Below are 19,036 nucleotides of genomic sequence, written 5' to 3' on the forward strand. Positions count from 1 at the left end.
AGTACAAACTTACACACCTTGCTCCTAGAGGACCAGCTTGAGGGGAGAGTTCATTTTTCATGTTCATTCAGTCTGGCATCTGCATCTCTTTGCTGAGACAGTTAAAGGAGCCAGTCACCTCCAATTATTTTGCTTGTTATCTTTTTTTGAGAGGTGATCATAGAATCATAGAAGATTAGGTTTGGAAGGGACCTCAGGAGGTCATCTAGTCCAACACTCTGCTCAAAGCAGGACTAACCCCAATTAAATCATCCCAGCCAGGGCTTGGTCAAGCCAAGCCTTAAAAATCCCCTAAGGATGGAGATTCTACCACCTGCCTAGAGAACCCATTCTTGTGCTTCACTATCCTCCTAGTGAAATGGTTTTCCCTAATATTCAACCTAGACCTCCCCCACTGTAACTTGAGACCATTGCTCCTTGTTCTGTCATCTACCACCATTGAGAACAGTGGACTTCTGTCCATTAAGAGCTAACCTGAGCTAATCGTTTCACTTTATGTAGGTGATTAAACAACCTCTGCATCTTTCCTCTCCTCTCTGTAGGTTTGTGGATGTTTTCATGATTTAAAAAAACTTTTCCACCATGACTTGAAGACTAAATTATAGCATAGTCTCTGCCTTCCTTGGCCATCTAATAGAGTTACTGTTAGTCATCTAGGCTTTTATCTATGGGCTGATGGCACAATTAATATGTGCACATTCACACATTTTATGGGTCAGTTAAATTCCACTGCAACTTGAATTTGTCACAGAAAGCTTTTTGTTTTTGTTTTGTTTTTGTTTTTTTAATCTAAATTTAGGGAGATGCTTAGAGAGCCCTTTTCAGTGCTGTGTACTGACAGGAAATGAGGGTAGAGACTGGTGTTGCTGCTTTTGCCTGTGTGAGTGCATGATTTGGTTGTGGTGAGAGCCTGCTTGCATGTTCCCTGAGAGGGGCGGCTTATCCCAAACTCCCAAATACTCCTGTGAAACTGGCATTTCCCCCCCCTCTCAGTTCTGACATTTTTTTGGTGAGTTCATTGTTCTAGTTACATTAGTGAACAGAGAAGTTCTCTGGGTGATTTTCTTCATCAGGTGTATGTTCCAGGCTTCTAGGGTCACGCAATGAAATTAATAGGCAGCTGGTTTAAAACAAAAGGAAGTACTTCTTCACACAATGCACAGTCAACCTGTGGAACTCCTTGCTAGAGGATGTTGTGAAGGCCAGGACTATAACAGGGTTCAAAAAAGAGCTAGATAGGCCTGTCCTCCATGAATATATCAGTGGCTATTCGGCAGGGATGAAAAACAATGCTCTGAAGTGTCCCTAGCCTCTGTTTGCCAGAAGCTGGGAATGGGCAGCAAGGGATGGATCACTTGATGATTACCTCTTCTGCTCATTCCCTCTGAGGCACCTGGCACTGTAGGAAGGTAGGATACTGGGCTAGATGGACCATTGGTCTGACCCAGTACGACCTTTCTGACGTTCTTCTCCACATTCCCTCCTTGAAAGGCCACACACCAACTTTTGGTCGAGGAGGGCAGGTTGTGGATGCCTTTGAGCCCATCAGCATCACCAGAGGGCCTTGCTTGAAAGCAATCCCAAATCTTTCCATCCCTGAAAGGGTCACACAGTGCTCCTGCTCTTCTGGCTCAGAGAGTTCTGTTCTTCATATGGCTGCATATGGCATGGATTCCCACACTATTGGTACCATGAGGCTTTGCTAGTTTAGGGAGGACTGTCATGCACCACGGCATCTGCAGGCTTCCTTTTGCAGCAGAGAAGGTGTCACTGATCCTTTGCTTTCCTGCAGGGTTCTTGGCCATTTTGAGAAGCCTCTCTTCCTAGAGCTGTGCAAGCACATGTTTTTTGTGCAACTGCATGAAGGCGAATACATCTTCCGTCCCGGGCAGCTGGATAACAGCATCTACGTCGTGCAGGATGGCAAGCTAGAAGTTTGCATTCAAGAAAATGTAAGGATAAGCCCAGCCACTGACTCTTTTGATAAATCTCTTATTAGGATAGCATATGGCTAGAGATAAACATGTCCATCATGTAATAACTTGGAACAGGCTGTATTAGCTCCTGTAAGGTGAGTGTTATGTTTTCTGGCAGCCTATAATTCATTAGGCCAGTGGTTCTCAATCAGGGGTACATGTACCCCTGGGGGTACTCTGATGTGTTCCAGGGGATACATCAACTCATCTAAATATTTGCCTAGTTTTACAACAGGCTACATAAAAAGCACTAGTGAAGTCAGTACAAACTAAAATTTCATACAATGACTTGTTTATACTGCTCTAGAGACTATACACCAAAATGTAAGTAAGATATTTATATTCCAATCAATTTATTTTATAATTATATGGTAAAAATGAGAAAGTAAGCAATTTTCAGTAATAGTGCGCTGTGACACTTTTGTATTTTTATGTCTGATTTTTGTAAGCAAGTAGTTTTTAAGTGAGGTGTAACTTGGGGGTATGGAAGACAAATCAGACTCATAAGTACATAACGGCCATACTGGGTCAGACCAAAGGTCCATCTAGTTCAGTATCCTGTCTTCCGACAGTAGCCAATGCCAGGTGCCCCAGGGGGAATGAACAGAACAGGAAATCATCAAGTGATCCATCCCCTGTTGCCCATTCCCAGTGTCTGGCAAACAGAGGCTAGGGACAACATCCTTTCCCATCCTAGCTAATAGCCAATGACCATCCTGGCCAATAGCAATATTCCTGAAAGGGGTAGAAAGATTGCATGCCAGTGCATTTGGCAACATGGTCATCGGCAACAAGGAGTCTGGTGGCACCTTAAAGACTAACAGATTTATTTGGGCATAAGCTTTCATTGGTAAAAAACCCCACTTCTTCAGATGCATGGAGTGAAAATTACAGATACAGGATGGTGTTTTCAGGAAGATCACCAATGCATTGTAGTTTCCTCAGGAAGTCAGTGGTGTCTCAAAGATAGCTAGACACTTGGCACCATGCAAGGCACTGCACATCTAGCCGTATGAAGTAGAAATCCATCAACTTAATGAAAAAACTCGCACAGATACAGACTGACATCATCTTCCTCTCCAAGTGCAAACAGATGGACATCATACCAGATGGACTGAAGGTAAAAGATCCATTGCAATCGACACAGCACATTGACTATGGTGAGAGATTGTGCCACACTCTCTCAAAGAAACTACCTGATCAGCATCCTGTACAGCAACCAGGAGAAGATCAAGAATGAGCTCTCAAAACTGGAGACTCTCATACGAAACACCATCCTTGCCACCATGAACGTAGAAGCTCTTTACACCAATATTCCACACGAGGGTGAACTACAAGCTGTCAGGAACACTATCCCTGATGATGCCATGGCACACCTGGTGGCCGAGCTTTGTGACTTTGTCCTCACCCACAGCCTTTTCAGATTTGGGGACAACTTATGCCTTCAAGTCAGTGGCACTGCTACGGGTACCCGCATGGCCCCACAGTATGCCAACATTTTTATGGCTGACTTAGAACAACACTTCCTCAGCTCTCGTCCCATAGTGCTCCTCCTCTGTTTGCACTAAATTGATGACATCATCATCATGTGGACCCATGGGAAGGAGGCCCTTGAAGAATTCCACCCGGATTTCAACAATTTCCACCCCACCATCAACCTCAGCCTGGACCAGTCCACACAAGAGATCCACTTTGTGGACACTACAGTGCAAATAAGTGATGGTCACATAAACACCACCCTATACCAGAAACCTACTGGCTGCTATACTTACCTATGTGCCTCCAGCTTCCATCCAGGACAAATCACGTGATCCATTGTCTACAGCCAAGCCCTAAGATACAACCACATTTGCTCCGATCCCTCAGACAGAGACAAACACCTACAGGATCTCTATCAAACATTCTTAAAACTACAATACCCACCCGGGGAAATGAGGAAACAGAGTGACAGAGTGAGACGGGTACCCAGAAATCACCTACTACAGGACAGGCCCAACAAGGAAAATAACAGAACATCATGTACAGCACCCAGCTAAAACCTGTCCAGCACATCATCAATGATCTACAACCAATCCTGGAAAACGATCCCTCACTCTCACAGACCTTGGGAGGCAGGCCAGTCCTTGCTTACAGACAGCCCCGCAACCTGAAGCAAATACTCACCAGCAACTACACACCACACCACAGAAGCACTAACCCAGGAACCAGTCCCTGTAACAAACCGCGTTGCCTATTCTGTCTCCTTATCTACTCTAGCGACACCATCAGAGGACCCAACCACAACAGCCACACCATCAGGGGCTCATTCACCTGCACATCTACTAATGTGATATATGCCAGCAATGCCCCTCTGCCATGTACATTGGTTAAACTGGACAGTCTCTACGTAAAAGAATAAATGGACACAAATCAGACATCAGAAATGGTAACATAGAAAAGCCAGTAGGAGAACACTTCAGTCTCCCTGGACATTCAGTAACAGATTTAAAAGTAGCCATCCTTCAACAAAAAAAACTTCAAAAACAGACTTCACAGAGAAACTGCAGAACTACAATTCATTTGCAAACTTAACACCATTAATTTGGGCTTGAATAGGGACTGGGAGTGGCTGGCTCACTACAAAAGCAATTTTCCCGTCTCTTGGTATTGACACCTCCTCATCAATTACTGGGAGTGGACCACATCCACCCTGACTGAATTGGCCTAGTCCATACTGGTTCACCACTTGTAAGGTAACTCCCTTCTCTTCACGTGCCAGTATATCTATGCCTGTAGCTGTAATTTTCACTCCATGCATCTGAAGAAGTGGGTTTTTTATCCATGAAAGCTTATGCCCAAATAAATCTTAGTCTTTACGGTGCCACCGGACTCCTCATTGTTTTTGTGGATACAGACTAACACGGCTACCCCTCTGATACATGGTCATCGACAATAATTTATTTTTCAGTTTTATAAAATGCACTTATTGGCATATCAAAGTGTATGCACAAAAAATCAAATCCCGTGCATTACAGCCTAGTGTGACATAATGTCATCTCAATCTCCAGTCTAAAAGAAGTTAATTATACACCTCTACCCCGATATAACGTGACCCGGTATAACACGAATTCGGATATAACACGGTAAAGCAGTGCTCCAGGTGGGTGGGGCTGTGCACTCCGGCGGATCAAAGCAAGTTCGATATAATGCGGTTTCACCTATAACGTGTTAAGATTTTTTGTCTCCCAAGGACAGCGTTATATCGGGGTAGAGGTGTACTTTATGTAGTTTGCCAGCCTTGTAACTTCCATGTCTGCATTTCTAGTGAAGGTGGTACTGTTAATGCCAATCTCTTTCCCTTCATGTGTTAAAACAAATTAAAGGCCTGTGAGTTAACAGCAATGAAACTAAAACAGGTTACCTTTACTGTTTAGCTGTTCTGTGTGTTGCGATGGTCAGCAACATCACAACCTTTCAAAGAGGATAGCAAAGTTTCTGCAAAGTGAAGGATAGAAGAGATGATGGGATACAGGGAAAGCAGGGCTGTCACTTGCATCTCACCCCATGTAAATCTGAAATGAATTCAAGTAAATAAATAGTGTTGGTGGTGGGTGTTTTTTTAAATCCTCTGCTAGGTGCCTTTGCTACCATCTGCTGGGTTCCAGTGCCACAGGTGACCTTTGCTTCTGTCACTCACAGTGAAAGTGGTGTTCAAAGGCTTCTCAGAATGGATCAATACAATTCCAGGGGGCACAAGGAGAATCACCCTTAGATCTAGTTCTGCTGGGTGAATTCCACTGTTAGGTGATACTTAGGTTATCTTGCAAAATTAGAATGCGAGAGTTGAACAGCCATTTTTTTTGAAGCATGGTCCTGCCTGTATTGGCCCATTTAAACTTGGGGATGGAATACGAGCCGTTAATCTTCTCCTTCTGTCTATTTGTAGGATGGCACTGAAGTGGTCGTTAAAGAAGTGCTGGCAGGGGACAGTGTTCACAGCCTCCTCAGCATTCTTGATGTTATCACAGTAAGTTCCTATGTGCGGGTGATTTTTCTGAGACCTTGCCATATATCGGTGCACCTGTCAGAGCTATGCAGAGCTTGGCACATTAGCATTACATTTGTCATCTTGATTCTTTCCTGGCATCTCTTTGGGTAGTGCTCCTCTCACCAATTAACAAGTTACATGCCATAATTGAAAAGCTCTCTGAGTGTACATTTGAATTGACTTTACCTGTGATTATTTCCTCACATTTCAGCTGGTTGGCCTTTGAACCCCTCCCTGGGTTTCTTTCTTCTAGTTTGTTTAAAGCAAACAGACTGAATTTTGTTTTTCTTTAAGATGTTTGGTTATGTTTCCAGCACTTTAACTCTTGGGGGAGGTAGCTATGTGACAGCCATTGACACCAGGAAAGCGCCCCCTCCCCCGCCACTGCTGTAAACTTAGTTCCATAGTATATCAGTGACTGGGGAAACATGTTTCCCCAATGTTGGGGGCTCAAATTTGCCCAAGTCCTATATTGTCAATGTGTTGAAAGTTACGAGTACCTAATTGGCATGGAGCAAATAGCAGCTGCCTTTATTTTTAATAAGAAGGGGTGGTCTGTGGAGATGACAAGTCCCAGCATGCAGTGCTCCATCTGTAGCAGAGCTGCTTTCTGTGCAGGGCAACCTGAAGCATTGCGTGATGTGGCCTGTAATTCCAGCAGGGTGAGTGAATCCCACAGAGGCTGAAGAAGACGGTGGACATTGTCCTGGGCTCATGTAGCCTGCAGGCTGCACTTTGACCACCCTGTCCTCTCTTACACTTGCCATCATCAGTAGGACACCTGAATAAAACCCCACATCTTGCCATTTTAGGATGTGGGTGCTGTCTACAGTGTATGCATCCTGATATACCTAGGCAGATCACACATAGTACCAATGGTTGTATTGTAGTTGCAGGCTGCTCATAAGAAAACCTACAACTGGAATATAACTTGTTATTGCTATGTTAAATCAAAGAAGTGTGTGAGGGCTTATCATGAAGAATAAATAACCTGTTTTCTGAGGCCTGGTCTACACTAGGACTTTAATTCGAATTTAGCAGCGTTAATTCGAACTAACCGCTCAACTGTCCACACCAGGAAGCCATTTAATTCGAACTAGAGGGCTCTTTAGTTCGAATTTGGTACTCCACCCCGACAGGTGGAGTAACGCTAAATTCGACATGGCTAGCTCGAATTAGGCTAGGTGTGGATGCAAATCGAACTTAGTAGCTCCGGGAGCTATCCCACAGTGCACCACTCTGTTGACGCTCTGGACAGCAGTCCGAGCTTGGATTCTCTGACCAGCCACACAGGAAATGACCCGGGAAAATTTGAATTCATTTTCCTGTCTGGGCACTTTGAATCTGACGTCCTGGCTGGACATCGGGGCGAGCTCCGCAGCACCTGCAACGATGCAGAGCTCTCCAGCAGAGAAGTTCATGTTATCTGTGAATAGAAAGAGGGACCCAGCATAGACTGACTGGGAACTCTTCGATCTGATCGGTGTGTGGGGCGAGGAGTCTGTGCTTTCGGAGCTGCGCTCCAAAACAGGGAATGCGAAGACCTACGAGAAGGTCTCCAAAGCCATGAGAGACAGAGGATACAGGCGGGATGCAACGCAGCGCCGCGTGAAAATCAAGGACCCCAGACAAGGCTACCAAAAAATCAAAGCGGCAAACGGACGCTACGGAGCCTGCCACCACTGCCCCACCAGTGACCGTGGACTCTGACGATGGGACAGTGTCGACGGCCAGTTCCTCGGTGATGTTCGCGGACGGGGAAGATGAGGAAGGGTTTGTGGAGGACGAGGCAGGCGAGAGCGCTTACAACGCTGGTTTCCCCGACAGCCAGGATCTATTCATCACCGTCACAGAGATCCCCCAACAACCCTCCCCGGCCATTAACCCGGACCCTGAATCAGGGGAAGGAGCAGTCGGTAAGTGCTTTAACCATGTTAACTTTTATTCTTAATATAACAGGAATCTTAACTGTGTGAAAAGGAGGTCTCTCTAGATATGGGGATAGAACAGAAATCATCCTTGGAGATCTCCATGAAGCTCTCCTTGCGTTAATCGAAAAGCATCAGCAGGAGGTTCCTGGGGAGAGCTGCCTTATTGGGTGCTCCCTGGCAGCACAGTTTTCCGCGCAAGGCTTTCATGAGGTACTCAGGGAGCACTGCCTCCCCGAGCACGGCTGCATCGGGCCCTGGTTCGTGCTAGCTTTCACGCAGCATGCGCTCTCTATCTCCTTCAGTGACCCTCCTCAGGGTGATCTCGCTCGGAGACTCCTGCATCTAATTAGGGTAATTACTGTAATTTTACGCCTGGTCCAAAGTATTTTTAAAAAATCTACGGACAGACGGCATAGCACAGACTCAGCACGCAGCTGCGTGACGAGCGTAACGGAAAGCCAAAGAATATAATGGACGCTCATGGAGGGAGGGGGGAATGAGGACGCAAGGTATCCCACAGTTCCTGCTGTCTCCGAAAAGTATTTGCATTCTTGGATGAGCTCCAAATGCTTCTAGGGTCAAACACAGTGTCTGCGGTGGGTCAGGGCATAGTTCGGCAATTTGCGCACACACCCCACCCACCACCAGAAGTGAAAACAATCCTCTGTTGACTCTTTTACATGTCACCCTATCTTTACTGAATGCTGCAGATAGACGCGATGGTGCAGCACTCAACACCAACATCCTTGCTCCCCCCACGCTATGGATGGCTGATGGTACAAAAAGATGGAAATCCGTCCTCATCATCAGCCTATTGGCACATGGGGCAGTGCAAAAGGGCTGGTAACCATGCCGACTAGCATCAGTAAGGTCGATCAAGGGCGTCTGTCCCTAATTTTTGATGGCAGATGGTGCAATATGGCTGGTAACCGTCCTCATCATTGCAACAGGGGGCTGAGCTCCATCAGCCCCCACCCTTCATTGTAAATAAAAGATTCAATTGCCCCTGGACTAGCAGAGGGATGATGGGCTCCTTCATCCACACTCCTTAATGTCCTGCCTGGACTATCATTGCAGCTGGAGGCTTCCTTCCACTCATTTCTCACAAACAAGTCACTGTGTCTTATTCCTGCATTCTTTATTACTTCATCACACAAGTGTTGGGACAATGGTATGGTAGCCCAGGAAGGCTGGGGTAAGAACGGAATGAACAGGTGGTGTTGTTGCAGGAGCACCCCCTGTGAATAGCATACAGCTCATAATTTATGCAGGATCGGACACAGAGCAGCTGTGCTCTCTGGTTCTATGATACAGTGGTTCTCTAGTACACTTGCCCATAATCTAGGCAGGACTGATTCTATTTTTAGATACCAAAAAGGAGGGATTGACTCAGGGAGTCATTCCCAGTTTTTGCTTTTGCGCCCCTGGCTGCTCGGCCAGGGGCACTTATGACAGCACCAAATGGGGCAGTGCAAAAGGACAGGTAACCATGCCCATCTTATTACCATCTTATTACCAATTTATGGTATGGTTGATGGTACAATATGGCTGGTAACCATCTCTGCTGTCATGCAAAAGCAAAAGCATGCTGCTGTGTAGCGCTGCTGGCCCGCCTCTGTCAGCGGCATCTAGTACACATACGGTGACATACACAAAAGGCAAAACAGTGTCCATGGTTGCCACGCTATGGCGTATGCCAGGGCAATTCTGGGAAAACGGGCTTGAAATGATTGTCTGCCGTTGCTTTCCCGGAGGAAGGAATGACTGACGACATTTACCCAGAATCCACCGCGAAAATGATTTCTGCCCCAGCAGGCACAGGGGTCTCAACCCAGAATTCACAGAGACAGCCTAGACTCAGTTAATTGTTCGCAAAAATGTATCTTTGCAAGGAATTCACTCCCTGTTTCCCATCTCACAGCTTCCACTGTCTCCAGACCTGCCACAGCATCCCCCTCACAGAGGCTGGCAAAGATTAGGCGGCGAAAGAAAAAGACAAGGGACAAGATGTTCGAGGAACGTATGGGCTGCTACCTAGCAGAGGCGGACCAGCAGAGCCAGTGGAGGGAGACCGTCTCTTTGTGTCAGCGCTCACACAGCGAAGGGGAGGAGAGGTGACGTGAGGAAGACAAGCAGGCGACTGAAACAATGCTTGGACTAGTGAGGGAGCAAACGGACATGCTCAGGCGCCTTGTGGATGTTCTGCAGGACCGCAGGAGGACAGAGACACCCTGCAGTGTATCTGCAACCGCCCTCCCCCGCCACAAAGTCCCATACCCCCCTCCCCGAAAATAATCAGGAGGAGGGGCGGCCGGGGACGTGAATACTGTCACTGCACCACAGCACAGTGCTCAAGTACCCAAAAGCTCTCATACCCTACATTTGCCGAAGTCCTTCACTTCCAGACTCACAGTAGTCCCAATCCCAGTCCCATCCCCTAACTGTCTACTTAATTAATAAAAATGCTTTGCTGTTAATTACTGTTTCCGTTATGTTTTTTCAAAGAAGACTGTGTTTGAATGGGGGGCGTGGGGAAGGGGGTGGTTAATTGCATAGGACAGTCACCTTTCCCAGGGTACAGACACGGGGGCAGGATCAGCAGCGGGTCACACACACGGTGCAGTCAGTAGGCACCCTGGTCGGTTTTTGGAGGTGGTTTCCAGGATCTGTGTGGGCGGGGGAGATGTGACTTTGTAGCGGGGGAGGGCGGTTACAGATCTTATACAGCGGTCCTTGTCCTGGACCGCTGAGTCACGCAGCTGAGGAATCTGTATCCGTCCTCCTCCACCACAAGGTCACATATCCGCCCGCACACAGAATTCCATAAAGAGGGATGGCAGGCTCCGTTGAAAGAAGCATTCCGGCACTGCGGACCGCTCTAGGAGCAGGAGCCTGTCATTCCTTGAGTTTAGAGGCGGTCTGTACATCACCGCACACCCTACCCAGCACAGCCTGCGTCCCAGTTTCAACCCTTTCACGAAAAGTCATGAATAAAGAAACCTTTGTTAAGTAATAATGGGACATGTATTTTATTTTTACACGTGTGCTGGAAGTGGGGGTAACGGGGTGAACGGGGTATGTAACCGAAGAGGAGAGTCAACAGTAACTGGGTAAAGAAACAGGGGCAGGTTCAGCTTCTCTGTAAAGAAACTGAACAGTCACAGGTCACGCTGCTCGCTGCTCGCTGGTATTTGAAGAGTTCCTTGTCGCTGTCCCAGGCGCCTGTATAGGGCTTCATGAGCAAGTGCATTAACGGGCAGGCTGGGTCCCCGAGGATGACTATAGGCATCTGCACATCCACAACAGTTATTTCGTGGTCCGGGAAGAAACTACCTTCCTGCAGGCGTCTGAGCAGCCCACAGTTCCTGAAAACACACGCATCATGAACCTTGCCCGGCCACCCGACGTTGATGTTTGTAAAACGTCCCCTATGGTCCCCCAGTGCTTGCAGCACCATTGAAAAGTAGCCCAATTTCTCAGCAGCTGACTGTGGAAGACGTGGACGATAAAGTGTGAGGAGGAGAAAACGGCGATGATCGCAGCGGGCTCCGTGCTTGCAGTGCTGTGGCGTCCGCGCTGTCACTGACCAGAAAAGTGCACGAACAGATTGCCCGCAGGCGCTTTCAAGGAGGGAGGGAGGTTGTGATTGACGGTTCAATGACGACACTTACCCAAAACCACCCTCGACACATTTCTCCCCCCTGCAGGCATTGGGGGCTCTACCCAGCATTCCAGTGGGCAGCGGGGACTGCGGGAACTGTGGGATAGCTTCCCACAGTGCACCGCTTCCAAAGTCGACGCTGGCCCCGTGAATGTGGACTCAGAAATTCGAATTAGTGTATCTAGTATGGATACACAAATTCGACTTCATAAGGTCGAATCCACAAATTCGAACTAAGTTGATTCGAAATAGTCTTGTAGTGTAGACAAGGCCTGAGACACATTTTTCTGGCTTAATACTTTTGTAATAGAGCTTTTTAGCTATGAGTGTGCTGGTTCAGAGTCCTCTGCTTTTTAGTTTGCTTGTTAAGACTGTGCTATTAAATTCCTTTTATTTGTAATTCATGCCAGTTTCCTGCTGTTTTCCATTCTCACTATGCTGTTTGCTGGATTTGACCAATCCACCAACTTTTGCCCCATTCTGCATTGTTTAACACCAGAGTCATCTTGTGTTTTGAGGTCTATTTTCTAGCCTTTACAGCATTGGTACGTTAATATTTATTATTTTTAATCTAGTAGTAGTAAAGGCTGGGTTTATGACAGAATGTTAATTAGAAAGTGTGCTGGTAGAATGACTAGTAAGAATGTAATTAGGTTTGGAACTATGCTTCGCTCGTTCACTTTTGTATGGAAAATGTCTGTAATTATTAAAACAATATTTTACCTATGCCCCTGTAATCTCATCTTTTGTTTCTTTGCACAGTCAGTAATAAGGTTACATAGTGACTGTGTACTTCTTACATCTTCAGAGCTCTGTGAAACATTAACTAGTTTTCAGTTGCCCCTGTGAGTAGGTCAGTGTAATCCTTCTTTTAAAAATGGGGAAACGAAGGCATGGGGCGACATGCTGAAGGTCATGCAGGCAATGGTGGTAGAGCTAGGATTAGGATCCATGAGCTCCTGGCCTTAGATGGTGTGGCCTATTTAATTACTTGGTCAATTATTTTTATCTACTCTAATTAAAAATAAATCTTTCTGTTGATAACATAGCAATTATACTGTGAAACAAGCTAATGACTTTCATCCTTCTTAATGTTGCTCATACTGCCAGTGACCATATATGGGTTGTGCCCTTTAACTTGTTTTGCTTATACGCCGATGGACTGGCTGGTGAGATAGTTTACGCAGATTAAAACAAAATACATACTACTAACTAGAATTCCAGGGGGGATTTTCTGGACTATTGTGTGTATTACTACTGCACCTATTTACGATTTGTTAAATACAAGGTGATGGATTTGCCTCTTCCAATAGTACACAGGCATGTGAGTGTTCATTGGAGGGTGTTGGAAGCAGAGGTGGAAACAGAGTCCAGTCAACAAGCTCTGCTATTAATCCTACGTGACCTTGTACCCTGTGTCACGGACTCACAGATCGTGCCTACTCTTGGCCTCGTGCGGTCTGTGTGTGGGGGGGTACCCCTTTCAGTGAGACAGCCCTTCTCAGAGGTCCACTCTCTCTCGGGGTTAGGCCCCTCCATCTCCAGGTGCCGCACCTCTGAGCCTTAGCACACCTGTTTCTCGCTGTGGGACCCTCAGGGAGTCCACTCGCTCTGGAGCCTTGGGGCCTCCACCCCCCCGAAGGGGTTGATACAACCCTGTTCTGTAGACCGGAGTGACTCAGCACAGCACATCCCAGTCTCCTCTGCATCCATGTGGGCTCTGCCTGCTTCCTCTCTCCAGTCCCGAGCCTCCCTGCTTCCCAGCTGGGCATCTAATATGACCAGCCCAAGCCCCGCCTCTGCCCGTTGTCTTCTCTCCAGGTAAACAGGGTTGCCTGGGCCTCTGCTTCTCTCCTCTCTTCTGTCCTCTGGCCCCCTCTGGCTGGAACTGGCTGGTTAGGTCAACGAGGTCCTCTCTTCGGGGTCCTTTCTTTACAGCCCATTGTCCTCCCACTGGCCAGAACCAGCTGCGACTCCTGAGCTGGGCCTCCGGGTCACCAGATTGTCGGGTCACCAGATTGTCAGGTCACCAGTCGCTGGGGTCTCCATCCTCCAGACCATTGGGTGGGGTCCCAAGTTCCCTCTCCGGTCGTCTGTAACAACAAATTCTCTCTCCCCTCACCTCGTTAAGCCAGTAACACCCAGGGAAACTATTGGAAAGACAAGGAAAAAAACAAGAAAATCCCCCACTTTGTCACATCTCTCCCCCCTTTGAGGCTGAACGGAGCAGGGTCACTTAGCCAGTGACCTGGGGAAGTTCAGGGCCCCCCAGCCCGTGATAAAGTATTAGTATAACATTGGCATGCCCCCTCACATGGACCACCTCCATGTCACAACCCTGGAGGAGAAGGCTCCATCTCAGCAGGTTGGCATTAGCTCCTTTCATTTGGTACAGCCACGTCAAGGGTGAATGGTCAGTGTACACGGTGAAGCGCCGTCCAAATAGATACGGCTGCAGTTTTTAAGGGCCCACACCATGGCCAGGCATGACTTCTCTATGGCCGCATAGTGGTGCTCCCGGGGCAGCAGCTTCTTCCCCCCGCCCCCCATTAGTATCAATTTGCATCAGCACCGCACCCAGCCTTGTGTCTGAGGCATCGGCGAACACCAGGAAGGGTTTGTTAAAATCCGGGTTTACCAGCTCCAGGCCTTGGATAAGTGCCCCCTTCCGCTCACAGAGAGCCCTCTGGCACTGCTTGGTCCAGACCACCTTGTCTGGCTTCCCCGTCCTACACAGGTCCGTGAGGGGAGCTGCCAGGGAGCTAAAGTGGGGCACAAAGCTCTGGAAGTACCCTGCCATCCCAATGAAATCCTAGACCTGCTGCTTAGTCTGGGGAGCGGGGCAATCCTTGGTTGCCTCCACTTTGTCCGGCTCCGGCTTCAGGTATGAAACCCCTGCCATCCCCACCTTGCACTTTTCAGCTTTTATAGTCAGTCCTGCATCTTGGAGGTGACTCAGCACCCTCTTCACCTGGGACACATGTTCTTCCCAGGTCTGGCTAAAGACACAGATATCGTCAATATATGCTAGAGCAAATCCACCTTAGCAACTAATCCACCAGGCGCAGGAAGGTGGCAGGTGCTCCCTTGAGGCTGAAAGGCAGGACCAGGAACTCGAAGAGCCCTGTTGGGGTGGTGAAGGCAGACTTCGCCCTGGCCTCCGGATCCAAAGGCACCTGCCAGTAGCCTTTGGTAAGATCCATGGTAGTGAGGTACCGGGCGCCCCCCAACTTGTCTAGGATCTCATCGGTCCTAGGCATGGGGTAGGCATCAGACACGGTGATGGCATTGAGCTTCCGATAGTCCACACAGAACTGGATCGACCCGTCCTTCTTGGGGGCCAGCACCACAGGTGAGGCCCAGGGGCTGGCGGACGGCTGGATCACCCCTAAAGCCAGCATATCCCCGACCTCTCTCTCCAGGTCCTGGGCTGTTTTCCCAGTGACCCTGAAAGGGGAACACCTGATGGGAGAGTTGGTTCCCGTCTCCACCCGGTGAGCCCAGGCCGGTTGGAGAACAGCTGCCGGTATGAATGCAGCACCTCTCTGATCTCTGCCTGCTGGGCAGGGGTTAGCTGGTCTGAGAGGGGAATTGATTCTAGCGAGGGGTTAGCCCCCGCCTCAGGGAGGAGTCCCACCAGGGGATCCTCTCCCTTCTCCTCCCACTGCCCACACACAGCCAGCACCAACTTCTGTCCTAGTATGGTTTCATCATGTTGACATGGTACACCCGGTGGCTGTGTGCCTGGTTGGACAGTTCCACTACATAGTTCACCTCATTTACCTGTTTGATGACTTTGAAGGGGCCGTCCCAGGCAGCTTGCAGCTTGTTCTTCCTCACGGGGCTGAGGAGCATCACCTGGTCCCCGGTAGCATATGAGCAGGCATGTGCTGAGCGGTCGTACCAGACCTTCTGCTTCCTCTGTGTCCTTGCTACGTTTCCCCTAACCAAGCCCATTAGCTCCACGAGCTTTTCCTGGAAAGCCAGCACATACTCTACCACGATTCCCCATTGGGAGAGGCCTTTCCCTCCCACTCGGCCCTCATCAAGTCCAGGGGCCCCCTCACTCTCCTCCTGTACAGCAACTCAAACAGGGAAAACCCTATGGATTCCTGGGGCACTTCCCTGTAGGCGAACAGCTGGTGGGGTAACTACTTGTCCCAGTCTTGCAGGTGCTGGTCCATAAAGGTTTTCAGCATCATCTTTAGGGTCCCATTGAACCTCTCCACCAGCTTGTTGGACTGAGGATGGTATGCTGAGGTCCAGGTGTGTCGGACCCCACACTTCTCTCACAAGCACTGGAGCAGGGTTGACATGAAGTTAGTCCCTTGGTCTGTAAGGACCTCCTTGGGGAACCCCACTCTGCTGAAAATGGTCAGCAGCGCGTCTGCCATGGTGTCTGCCTCAATAGAGGACAAGGCCACCACCTTGGGGTAGCGCGTAGCGAAATCTACCACCACAAGGATGTATTTCTTCCCTGACCGGGTCACCCTGCTGAGGGGCCCCACTATGTCCACGGCCACCTTCTGAAAGGGCAAAGGTCTCAGCGGTGCTTTACACTTATCCCGGGCCTTCCCCACCCTCTGACAGGAGTCGCAGGTCCTGCAATACTGTTGGACAGCATCAAAGACCCCAGGCCAGGAAAAGTTCTGCCGCAGCCTTTGCCCTGATGCCCCGAAAGGGGGATATCGTGGGCCAAGTACAACAGTTTGCGGTGGTACCTCTGGGAAGCCACCAACTGCCTCCTGGCTTTCCAAGGTTCAGTTTGCCCTGAACCAGCCCATTGCCAGTACAGGAATCCCTTTTCCCACAGGAATCGCTCCTGGCGGTCCTCCCCCTGGGACCCTGCACCGCTGTGGCCAGCCAGGGCCCTCAGTTTCTCCAAGGAGGGATCCTCCTGCAGCTCCGTCTGGAATTCAGCTGCTGGGTTTGAGACTACAGCCCTGTCTGGTTGTGCCTCAGTTTCCCCACCTTGGGACGGAGGCTTCAGCCCAGCCCTGTTGAGCCCTACCCTCGGTACTGCTGCCCCCCCCCTGTCCAACCCCCCTCTCGGGAGGTCCTGCATTCCTTGCTGGCTCTGGCTCCGGGTAAGGACCAGGGCGCCCTGAGTGCCATCCGGCCAGTTCTCCAAGTCGTTACCCATTAGCAGGTGATCGTGCACCCCAACCTCTTTGGGTTCCTCGTTAGCCCCCATTTCAGGGGTATCCTCGCTACAGGCACCTTGATGGGGGGCCCAAAAACTCCCCTCAGAGTCACGTAGTTATCAGGCAGTAGCTGATTTGGTTCCATCACCTCAGACCACGCCAGCATCACCTCTGCGTCCATGTCCCAGAACCCCTGGACGTGTCTTCCTCACACCTGAATGGGGATGATGTGGTGGTTGTCCCCTGGGGCCTGTCCCACGCTCACCCGGCGGATTGAGTACAGGTGCTCTGGACTTGGGGCCCCGCCTTCCTCGCCTGGCCTGGCGGTCCCCTCCCCCTGGCACAGCCCTCTCGACTGCAGCCTCCGGGCCCAGAAGTGCCCCCTCTCGGTGGGCTTCCACCCAGTTGACACCCTGCGTGTTCTGCTTGGCTGCCATTTCCTTCATCTTCAGGCATTTGTGCCACCTTGTGTCCCTTTTGGCCACAGTAATTACATTTCAGGTCCCTCAACTCCCATGAGGGGGGTTGGCCCACCTCGGCATTCCCAGGCAACCCTGAGTTGGGCTTCCTGGAGTCCCACCTTTGAGAGGTCTCTGGGTGACTCCTTTTCTGAGTCTCCATTGTGGGTCTCCCTCCTGATCCTGATCTGCTGTCCACAAACTCATCTGCCAGTGCACCTGCACTATGCAGATCTTTGGGCTTCCGATCCATTAGCCACATCTTAAGGTCCAGAGGGCAGATGTCATACAGCTGCTCCAACCCCACCAGGTTATACACGTCCTCTGCAATAGTGGCTCCTGCGCCCTTCCCCCCCTTGCCGAGATATTCCCCCAGAAGGTTGGCGATCTCCTTGTAAGCGACACCTGAAGTCTCGCGTACACCCCGGAATCGTTTCCTGTACGCCTCAGGGGTCAGTTAAAACTTCAGCAGCAAAGCCTGTTTGAACAGGTCATAGTCCCCTCTCTCAACACCATTCATTTGGCTGAACGCCTCTATGGCCTTGGGACCCAGCAGGGGGGTCAGACAACGCAGCCTCTCTGCGGGGTCAATCTGGTTCAGATCACAAGCCTTCTCAAAGGCTGTGAGGGTAGGCATCAATATCCCCCCACCCCCTTGAACTGGGCAGCAGTCTGGGGGCCCTTCCCCACTTACACCCTGGCAGGCCGTCTTGGCCCACCGCTCCTCCAACTCCAACTTCTAGGGAAGAAGCTGACTGGGGTCCCCCTATGCTGACTGGGGAGTCAGGTCTGATACACTCCCAGTTGCTGCACAGACTGCCCCCATGGCTACTCCTCAGTTCTCCGGGCACCCCGGGAGCCCCCTTGGGGTCTGGAACCTGTTCCTCAGACTGCTCAGCTTGTAGAGAATGACCAATCAGCCCCTCCTACAGATGTGCCAGGTCGCTTTTATGGAGCTGGTTATAGGCCATTTCCAGGCTAGTTCCTTTCAATACCCTTGTTCCATCTACAGGGTGCATCTGCTAACCATCCTCTGCTACCACGTTGTCACAGATTCACAGATCGTGCCCACTCTTGGCCCCGTGTGGTCTGTGGGGGGGTGTCCCTTTTAGTGAGACAGCCCTTCTCGGGGGGTCCACTCTCTCTCGGGTTAGGCCCCTCCATCTCCTGGAGCCGCACCTCTCTGAAACTTAGCACACCTGTTTCTCACCGTGGGCCCCCTCCGGGAGTCCACTCGCTCTGGACCCCTGGGGCCTCCACCCCCGGAAGGGGTTGATGCAACCCTGTTCTGTAGACCGGAGTGACTCTCAGCCAGTGTGAAACAGGAGGGTTTATTGAGCATTGAACACAGCACAGGAAACTCTCAGGGCCTCAGGCCTGGCCTCCCTCAGCACAGCACATCCCAGTCTCCCCTGCATCCAGGTGGGCTCTGCCTGCTCCCTCTCTCCAGTCCCGAGCCTCCCTGCTTCCCAGCTGGGCATCTGATATCATAGAATCATAGAACTTAAGATCAGAAGGGACCATTATGATCATCTAGTCTGACCTCCCGCAAGATGCAGGCCACAAAAGCTGACCCACCCACTCCTGAAATAATTCTCTCCCTTGACTCAGCTGTTGAAGTCCCCAAATCCTGATTTAAAGACTTCAAGTAGCAGATAATCCTCCAGCAAGCGACCCCTGCCCCATGCTGCGGAGGAAGGCGAAAAACCTCCAGGGCCACTGCCAATGTACCCTGGAGGAAAATTCCTTCCCGACCCCAAATATGGCGATATGACCAGCCCCAAACCCTGCCTCTGTCCATTGTCTTCTCTCCAGGTAAACAGAGTCATAAACAGGGTC

General features: G+C 49.8%; 1 protein-coding gene across 3 annotated transcripts in view; it reads left to right on the plus strand.

Moving 5' to 3' along the window:
- PNPLA7 (patatin like phospholipase domain containing 7) overlaps positions 1 to 19,036 on the plus strand; it is a 420,389-nt gene that overhangs the window by 34,658 nt on the left and 366,695 nt on the right. For all 3 annotated transcript variants that reach the window (XM_044993121.1, XM_044993122.1, XM_044993123.1), the window contains 2 exons: positions 1,793 to 1,952; positions 5,902 to 5,982. In XM_044993121.1, coding sequence (XP_044849056.1) covers positions 1,793 to 1,952; positions 5,902 to 5,982 — 241 coding nt within the window. The remainder of the gene's footprint in view (positions 1 to 1,792; positions 1,953 to 5,901; positions 5,983 to 19,036) is intronic.

Source organism: Mauremys mutica, chromosome 18 (assembly GCF_020497125.1).
Source record: "Mauremys mutica isolate MM-2020 ecotype Southern chromosome 18, ASM2049712v1, whole genome shotgun sequence".
NCBI lineage: Eukaryota > Metazoa > Chordata > Testudines > Geoemydidae > Mauremys > Mauremys mutica.